Source organism: Microcaecilia unicolor, chromosome 7 (assembly GCF_901765095.1).
Source record: "Microcaecilia unicolor chromosome 7, aMicUni1.1, whole genome shotgun sequence".
Taxonomy (NCBI): domain Eukaryota; kingdom Metazoa; phylum Chordata; class Amphibia; order Gymnophiona; family Siphonopidae; genus Microcaecilia; species Microcaecilia unicolor.
In genome coordinates this window covers 161,729,378-161,739,089 of record NC_044037.1, presented here as the reverse complement: position 1 = coordinate 161,739,089, position 9,712 = coordinate 161,729,378, and the positions used below count along the sequence as shown (strand labels likewise).

General features: G+C 48.9%; 1 protein-coding gene across 1 annotated transcript in view; it reads left to right on the top strand.

Moving 5' to 3' along the window:
• The first annotated feature begins 502 nt into the window (after window positions 1-502).
• Window positions 503-9,712, top strand: part of EEF1B2 (eukaryotic translation elongation factor 1 beta 2) — a 35,060-nt gene continuing 25,850 nt past the window's right edge. Inside the window, exons 1-3 of the mRNA XM_030209870.1 lie at window positions 503-645; window positions 2,338-2,460; window positions 8,860-9,001. Coding sequence (XP_030065730.1) covers window positions 566-645; window positions 2,338-2,460; window positions 8,860-9,001 — 345 coding nt within the window. The 5' untranslated portion in view covers window positions 503-565. The remainder of the gene's footprint in view (window positions 646-2,337; window positions 2,461-8,859; window positions 9,002-9,712) is intronic.

Genomic DNA, 9,712 nt, shown 5'->3' with positions numbered 1-9,712 from the left:
CGGGGCCGATGACGGGGGAGGCGGGGCCGATGACGGCGGGGGCGGGGTTTATGACGGCGGGGGCGGGGTGTCGGGGGCGGGGTTTGAGTTTAGGCGGTTTTGGGCTGGATTTAGGCTGGTTTGGGTGGGAAAAAAATTTTCCACCTGGCAACATTGCCACCCAGTCAGGCACACCGCATTCTCCTGGAAATAACGGAAGAGAACAGAGAAATAGCCTGTAAGTTTTCATGCGGTGTCAAGCGCAGGGTGCTTTCACACAGAAGAAGAAAAAACGACAGGGAGTTTTATAGGTACTAGAAGATTTTATGTACTTTCGCAATCTATAGTATAATGCGAAATCCTCCCACTGATTTATTGGTGCACTTCTTTTAATGCACATTAATTATGATGAAGGTGCGGCGGCGTCGGCGACCAAAGATGACACGTAGTCCACGTAGCATGACCGCAGTCCGCAGCGGCTGCGATGTACGTCACGCCATAAAAACAGCTGCGGCCTACTGCTCCTTCTCTTTCCTTCCTTCGTGTGGTGGTGAACGGTAGCGGGTGAGCGCGTTCATCGCCTAGCATGGGATTCGGAGACTTGAAGTCGACCGCTGGCCTCAGGGTCCTTAATGACTTCTTGGCTGATAAGAGCTACATCGAGGGGTTAGTTAGAGTTGCTGTACCTACGCGCTAGAATTACTGAGCTTCAGATCGTGGGTGTCCGCCTCCCCATTGAAGGTTGAATCCAAGGCTGCTCTATTTCCTGCCACCTCGTGATATGTGTCTACGGCCCAGGGACTGAAATACGCATGTAGAAGGAGGGTTATGTAACCCCAGTTATAGCAGGGGTGTAGAGAGACCCTGGCTATGGTTAGTAAGGCTGAAAATTGAAGCTCGGTCTAGTTGTGTTAATTTATGGGATCTCTGTATTTTTAATTTTAGATAGGGTTTTGTGACTTGGAGGGGGCTGGGCACGTGGTTCAGGCTGTTTTTCGGAATAGATCAAGTTGGTTTTCATATGATACACTATGTAGAATACTTAATTTGCTTTTAAAGGAATGGTTTATAGTGCGGGGGAATAAGTAGATGTACAACATATATACGTCCTTAAATGGTTTATTTCAAAAGGTGGTACTGCTTACAGTTTTTCTGCATACGTTCTATAGTCCAATCCAATTGATTTGAATTTTCTTTGTTTTCCTTTTTTTTTTAATTAAGAATGTATGAAATATAAAAGTAAATAACATGAAAAAATACATTTTTCTAGAATAGTCAAAATGCAGTCAAGTTCAAGTCCACATCACGGGAAGCAACAGGAGGTACCTTTATATCGTTGCTGAAGCTTTCAAAGAATAAATAAAACAAAAAGCACATTTTACTTTCTTTTGGAGAGTTAAGTCAGGTTTTAATACCTCTGAAGGCCCCTTTTACTAAACTACAGTAAAAGGGGCCCAGTGCTAGCGGTGGTGGCTGTTTTTTCCTCGCACTAGGGTCCCTTTTACTGCAGTTCATAAAAAGCCCCCCCCCCCAAAAAAAAAAAAAGAAATGGCTGTGCTGTAAGCTCACCCATTGAGGTAGCGGTAAGGCAGCAGTAACCCCCTGTGGAAATATTTTTCAGATATTTTTGCTAGTCTTGGAAATGCTGTGTGGTGAGAGTGGAACTACCACCAGCGCCCATGCTGGGTCAGCAGTAATTCTGGTTTGTGTGGGCTTACCACTGCTTAGTAAAGACCCTTGAACACCTTTTCTTTCCACAACCATCAAAATAAGGAAATTCAATTGCAGTCTTCCCCCCCCCCCCCCCCCCCTTTGAGAATTTCCTTTTAGGAATCTGTAATCTGCAATGTATCCAAAAACACATTCCTTACTTTATACTCTGACATTTGCAAGGAAACTTCAAGGCAAATGACACTCCTATTTGCTACCACTTTTGCTTTCAATTGAAGAAAAGCCTTCCTTATCTGGGTAGGTCTAGAACAGTGACGATCCTAGGTCGGCTGCCACCCGGGGCGGACTGCTGATGCGCATCAACCCCCCCCCAGTGCATCTTTAGCTGCAGGGAGCAGCTGCGCGGCACCCCCCCCCCCCCCCCACGTTGCGTGCACCCGGGACGGACCGCCCCCACTGCCCCACCCTTGGTACGCCACTGGTCTAGAAACATCAGGAAAAACGAATCTTGCCTGACCACAAAATAGAAGATTCTTTTTAGGCAAATAAACTTTTAAGATGGCAAGTTTATGATATTCTCATTGCATGAATTGTACTTCTAATTTTATACTTGTATGATTAAATATTAATCCTAAAGTGCATGGTTAAATTCTTGATTGATTTTTTTTTTGTTTGTTTTCTTTTCAGGTATGTACCTTCTCAAGCTGATATAGCTGTATTTGAAGCTCTCTCCAGTGCGCCTTCTGCTGACCTTTTCAATGCTCTACGCTGGTATAACCACATCAAGAGTTATGAAAAGCAAAAGTCAAGGTATGATTCTCCTTAGTAATTGGTTGTGCAACTCCTTCATTTGCCCTTGGGTTCTTTCTGGATCATGCCTAAGTGTTTGTCTCGATGTAGTGTTATAGATCTGATATACAGCCTTTCTGTGGTACAACCAATGCAGTTTGCATGTATTTTATATGCACTTTCTCTGTCTCTAGTAGGCTCACAATCCTGTTTTGGGGTTTTTGTTTTATATATATACCTGGGTTAATAGAGAGTGAGATGACTTGCCCAGGGATACAAGGAGCCACAGTGGGAATTGATCCCAGTTCTCAGCCTATTGCACTATTAGGCTGCTCTTCCAATCCAAGGGGTCTTTAGCATTTTAGATTACCTGGAAAGAGAATCAAATATTCTCCGAGGAGAAGCAGGCTGCTTGTTCTCACTGATGGGTGACGTCCAATCCCCTGGAACGGAAATCTTCCTAGCAACAAAAAGTTTGCTAGAACCTTCGAGCGCGCAGGCGCGGCCATCTTCCCGCTTCAGTTCTTTTTTCTCAGCGGTAGAGAGTGGCTGCTTGCGGTCTCTCTCTCTCTCTCTCTCTCTCTGCCCACTGAAAGAGCCTTCGCTTATTTTTTTGCTGATTTTTTTTGTTTTTGTCTTTTCCCTCATTTTCTTTTACATTTAAGTTGTTTCCCTTTAAAAAAGAAAACCCTTTATTTTTTAGTTTTAGGTCAAGTTTACTTTCGCATCCATGTACGCGTTTCTCGTTTTTTGTGCGTTATTTTTGGCACAATCGAGAATTTTGATTTTGCTGCCACTATTTTTCCGTCTGTCATCGAGGACGCCCAGCGGCTTCAGGAAGTGTACTTGGTGCAACAGGGTGATCTCGGGTACTGACCGTCACGCGTGGTGTCTTCAGTGCCTTGGGCCCGACCATCGCCCAGACGCACGTAAGTTGTGTCTTAGCTTGAAAAAGTGGACACAGGTGTCGACAAGATCAGCGGGATCAACTTTTTGGAGCTTCGCCCGGTTCGTCGGCATCGGTACCGAAGATGGCATCAACTTCGGGAGCACAGATAATGGCTGTCCGGACACCACACGCTGGGAGCAGTGAGCCATCGAGTAGGTCTCCACCTGCCTCAAAGACTCCTGCTGTGCAGGCCCACCGGGACCAACCACTCTCAGACCCGACCCCGAGGAGGCGTGTTGATTCCACGTCCTCGTCGGTACCGAGGAGTATCGATGACGTGCATCGAGCGAGGAAGCATTGTCATCGGTCTCCTTCTAAGCACGGTACCGGGAGCTCCGGGGCGTCGAAGGATTCGGCACCCGTGAAGCGCCGACACTAGGAGCAGTGCTCACCCTCCATTCGGGAGGTGTCTGTCTTCGGACAGCCCGGTACCGCCTCCTTGACCTCAACAGATTCTGCACCCGGTTCCTGCACCAACCCCGCAGCCTTGCTCGACAGCGACTCTGGACGAGCGCATCCGAGCCATTCCCCCAGGTTTGCTGGAAGGGTTGCTGCGTCAATCTGCTCAGGTGCGGGGGGGGGTACTTGCGCCTTCGGCATCATTGATGGAAGCGGCAGCTGGCTCTGGCCCTGTGGTGAGGTCTCCCGACACCGCATCGACGTCAACTGCCACCCAGGTCGACTCCTTGTCGACATCGATGGAGGGAGCTTCATCACCACCGGCACTGGGGTCGACTTCTCGGCACCGCCATCAGGGACATGGTTCGGCGTCGAGACGGGCCCTGTTTCGTACTGCAGTTCAAGAACTCTTGTCCGATACCGAGGAGGATGCCTTGTGGGATGAGGGAGAAGATCCCAGATATTTCTCTTCCGAGGAGTCTTGTGGTCTTCCCTCTGATCCTACTCCTTCGCCAGAAAGAAAGCTTTGTCTTCCGGGAAGTCTTTCTTTATCTTCATTTGTCTGGGAGATGTCTGTGGCTATTCCTTCCCTGTGGTAACTGAGGAGGAGCCAGGACTCAGATCTCGAAGTCATTGACTATCCTTTGCTACCTACGCAGTCGTCCACTGTTCCCCTGCATAATGTCCTTAAAGAGACACTGCTGAGGAACTGGAGGAAACCACTAACTAACCCGACCATCCCTAAAAAAAAAAAAGCTGAGTCCCAATATCGGATTCATGGAGAACCTGAGTTGATGAGGTTGCAGTTACCTCACAACTCTATGGTTGTGGATTCCGCTCTAAAGAGGACCAGGAGTACTAGAGATTTCGCCTCGGCGCCCCCGGGGCGGGAATCTAGGACTCTTGACTCGTTTGGGAGAAAGACCTATCAGTCCTCTATGCTCGTGTCCAAGATTCAGTCATACCCAGCTCTACACGAGCATCGACATGCAGAACAATGTAAAGCAACTGGCGTACGTGGTGGACAATCTCCCTGTGGAGCACGCCAGACCTTTTCAGGAGGTGGTCAGGCAGCTGAAGGTGTGTCGTAAATTCCTGTCCAGGGGTGCCTACAACTCTTTTGATGTTGCATCCAGAGTCGCTGCTCAGGGTATACTGATGCGCAGACTCTCATGGCTGCATGCCTCTGACCTGGACAATCGAGTCCAGCAGCGGCTTGCGAATGTCCCTTGCTGGGGGGGGGGGGGAGATAATATTTTTGGCGAGGAAAGTCGAGCGGGTGGTCGAACAGCTCCACCAGCGGGAAACCACTGTAGACAATCTCTCCCACCGGGTGCCCTCAGCTTCTACCTCATCAGGTAGACGTTTTTGCCAGGGAAGGAGGAGTGCTCCCTATGCCTACAATAGACGTAGGTACAATCCTCCTTCCCGACAGCCTTCTCAGGCTCAGCCCCAGTGCGCTCGTTCACGTCAACAGCGTGCGCCCAGACAGGCCCCTGCAGCTCCCCAGCAAAAGCAAGGGACGGGCTTTTGACTGGCTCCAGCTGAGCATAGCTGCTATCAAAGTGTCTGTGCCAGACGATCTACCGGTCGGAGGGAGGTTAAAATTTTTTCACCAAAGGTGGCCTCTTGTAACCTCCGATCAGTGGGTTCTCCAAATAGTCCGGTTAGGATACTCCCTCAATTTGATCTCCAAATTGCCCACCGGGAGCTCAGTCCTTCAGCTTCCAGCACAGGCAGGTACTTGCAGAGGAACTCTCCGCCCTTCTCAGCTCCAATACAGTTGAGCCCGTTCCACCAGGCCAGGAAGGGCTGAGATTCTATTCCAGGTACTTCCTTATGCAAAAGAAAACGGGGGGGGGGGGGGGGGGGGGGGTGCATTCCATCTTAGACCTAAGGGTCCTGAACAAATACCTGGTCTGAGAAAAGTTCAGGATGCTTTCCCTGGGCACCCTTCTTCCCATGATTCAGGAAAACGATTGTTGTGCTCTCTGGACTTAAAGGATGCTTATACACACATCCCGATACTTCCAGCTCACAGGAGGTATCTTCGATTCCGTCTGGGAACGCAGCATTTCCAGTATTGTGTGCTGCCCTTTGGTCTCGCCTCTGCGCACAGGGTATTTACCAAATGCCTGGCGGTAGTTGCAGCGTCACTACGCAGACTGGGAGTCCATGTGTTCTCTTATCTCGACGATTGGCTGGTGAAGAACACCTCGGAGGCAGCAGCTCTACAGTCCATGCAGATGACTATTCAATTGCTGGAGCTACTCGGATTTGTTATAAATTACTCGAAGTCCCATCTTCTTCCTGTATTGGAGTTCTGCTGGATTCACAGACAGCTCATGCCTATCTTCCCGAGACGAAAGGAGACAATCTTCTGTCTCTGCTTTCCATGGCCAGAGCGTCTCAGTGGATCACAGCTCGGCAGATGTTGAGACTTCTGGGCCATATGGTCTCAACAGTTCATGTGACACCTGTGGCCCGTCTTCACATGAGATCTGCTCAATGGACCCTAGCTTCCCAGTGGTATCAAGCTGCAAGGAATCTAGAGGATGTAGTCCGGCTGTCCGCCGATTTTCACAATTCCCTTCAGTGGTGGACAATTCGATCCAATTTGACCTTGGGACGTCCTTTTCAAATTCCTCAGCCGCAAAAAGTGCTGACCACGGATGCATCTCTCCTGGGGTGGGGAGCTCATGTCGATGGGCTTCACACTCAAGGAGTTTGGTCCCTCCAGGAAAAAGGTCTTCAGATCACTCTGCTGGAGTTGCGAGCGGTCTGGAACGCTCTAAAGGCTTTCAGAGATCAGCTGTCCAATCAAATCATCCAAATTCAGACAGACAATCAGGTTGCCATGTACTACATCAACAAGCAGGGGGTCACTGGATCTCGCCCCCTGTGTCAGGAAGCCGTCCAGATGTGGCTTGGGCTCGCCGTCACGGCATGTTTCTCCAAGCCATGTATCTGGCAGGCGTAAACAGTCTGGCCGACAGGTTGAGCAGGATTATGCAACCTCATGAGTGGTCGCTCAACTCGCGCATAGTGCGTAAGATCTTCCAAGTGTGGGGCACCCCCTTGTGGATCTTTTCACCACTCAGATCAATCACAAGGTCCCTCAGTTGTGTTCCAGCCTTCAGGCCCACGACAGACTAGCGTCAGATGCTTTTCTCCTTTATTGGGGGAAGGGCCTTCTGTATGCATATCCTCCCATACCTCTGGTGGGAAAGATTTTGCTGAAACTCAGGCAAGACCGTGGAACCATGATTCTGATTGCTCCTTTTTGGCCACGTCAGATTTGGTTACCTCTTCTTCTGAAGTTGTCCTCCGAAGAACCTTGGAGATTGGAGTGTTTTCCAACCCTCATCACTCAGAAGGAGGGGGCGCTTCTGCATCCCAACCTCTAGTCTCTGGCTCTCACGGCCTGGATGCTTAGACTTAGCCTCCTTTGGTCTTTCTGAGGGTGTCTCCAGAGTCTTGCTTCCAGAAAAGATTCCACGAAGAGGTGTTACTCTTAAATGGAGGAGGTTTGCCGTCTGGTGTGACAGCAAGGCCCTAGATACTCGCTCTTGTCCTACACAGACCCTGCTTGAATACCTTCTACACCTGTCAGAGTCTGGTTTCAAGACCAACTCCGTAAGAGTTCACCTTAGTGCGATTAGTGCTTTTCATTATCGTGTAGAGGGTATGCCTATCTCTGGACAGCCTTTAGTTGTTCGATTCATGAGAGGTTTGCTTTTGTCAAAGCCCCCAGTCAAACCTCCACCAGTGTCATGGGATCTCAACGTCATCCTTACCCAACTGATGAAACCTCCTTTTGAGCCTCTGAATTCCTGCCATCTGACGTATTTGACCTGGAAGGTCATTTTCTTGGTGGTGATTACTTCAGCTCGTAGGGTCAGTGAGCTTCAAGCCTTGGTAGTGCATGCTCCTTATCTCAAGTTTCATTGCAACAGAGTAGCCCTCCGTACTCACCCTAAGTTCCTGCCGAAGGCGGTGTCAGAGTTTCATCTGAACCAGTCGGTTGTCTTGCCAACATTCTTTCCTCGTCCTCATACCCACCCTGCTGAACGTCAGTTGCATACATTGGACTGCAAGAGAGCATTGGCCTTCTATGTGGAGCGGACAAACCCCCACACACAGTCCGCCCAAATGTTTGTTTCTTTCGATCCCAATAGAAGGGGAGTCGCTGTTGGGAAACGCACCATTTCTAATTGGCTAGCAGATTGCATTTCCTTCATTTATGCCCAAGCTGGGCTGACTCTTGAGGGTCATGTCACGGCTCATAATGTTAGAGCCATGGCAGCATCGGTGTTCCACCTGAAGTCAGCCACTAGGAGAGATTTGCAAGGCTGCGACGTGGTCATCAGTCCACACATTCACATCTCACTACTGCTTCCAGCAGGATAACCGACGCGACAGTTGGTTTGGGCAGTCGGTGCTGCAGAATCTGTTTGGGGTTTAGAATCCAACTCCACCCCCCTAGGCCCATTTTTATTCTGTTCCAGGCTGCACTCTCAGTTACATGTTCTGCTTCGTAGGTCAATCCTTATGTCCTCACCGTTGCGAGGCCCAGTTGACCTTCTTTGTTATTTTGCGTGAGCCTGGGTACTAGGGATACCCCATTGGTGAGAACAAGCAGCCTGCTTGTCCTCGGAGAAAGCGAAGGTACATACCTGTATCAGGTATTCTCTGAGGACAGCAGGCTGATTGTTCTCACAAACCCACCTGCTTCCCCTTTGGAGTTGTCCTTTTCATTTGTAGTTGCTTTATATTTAACTGAAGCGGGACTATGGCCGCGCATGTGTGGTGCGCGCGCCCACGCACTCGAAGGCTCTAGCAAACATTTTGTTGTTAGGAAGATTTCCGTTCCTGGGGCTGCCGTGGACGTCGCCCATCAGTGAGAACAATCAGCCTGCTGTCTTCGGAGAATACCTGCTACAGGTATGTATCTTCGCTTTATAGACCAGCAGATGTAAAGTGCTTGAGCTGTAGAGCTAGGTATTTAGGTTTAACTGATTAGATCAAGAAACAAATTGAAGCAGAAGTGGGCTTTCATTGTCTCTCCCCAGCCTTCCTGGTGTGAAGAAGCCCCTAGGAAAGTATGGGCCTGTTGATATTGATGACGTCACCAACTGTGCAGGTGCAGCTGCAGCAGCCGCTGATGATGACGATGATGACATTGATCTCTTTGGGTCAGATGAGGAGGAGGAGGTGAGTACTCTGTACTAGAAATAACTGTTGGGTCTGTGTGGAATCTAAGGCATTCATTTTTTTTTAAATGTTAAATATTGTACAGGATGCTGATGTGTTTGTGAAGTAGTAGATATACAAGTGTCTTTCAGGGTCCCTGAACCATGCATCTAAAGGAGAATTCTGTTATATTTAACGTAAGGTCAATGGAGTGTTGCAAGAAGATCATCATTTCGTGTAATTTTTCCCAAGTAAATGCTCTTCTAAAATACCAGCTTTCCAGACAAAGACACTAGTAGAAAGCTTAAATGTCAGATTAGTTTTGGAGGTTCCCTGTCTCTATAATATAGAACCATAGAGGAACTATAAAATAATTCTATGTAGTCTTCAGGAAAACTTTTTCCAGTTTGTAATGTCCACTATAGTAGAAGTCCTGAAATCCAGATCTCTCTCCAGTCCCCCTAAATATTGCTATATCCAAACTACCCCTCCCCCCCCCAACAACTACAGTCCAGAGTTTCTGCCCCCACTTTTAGCCCTGCCCATGGTGCGCTCTCACTCCCCGGTTTACAATACTGTACCTTTTTCAGAATTCATCTGCTCTTCAGCAGCAGCCTGCACTGGGCCTTACCCTATGACATGTCCCACCCTTTCGAAAACAAGAAGTTGCATCAAAAGGGTTGTAACAGGTCTCGGGCTGCTTCTGGCGTGCACTGGGCCTTACCCTGTGAC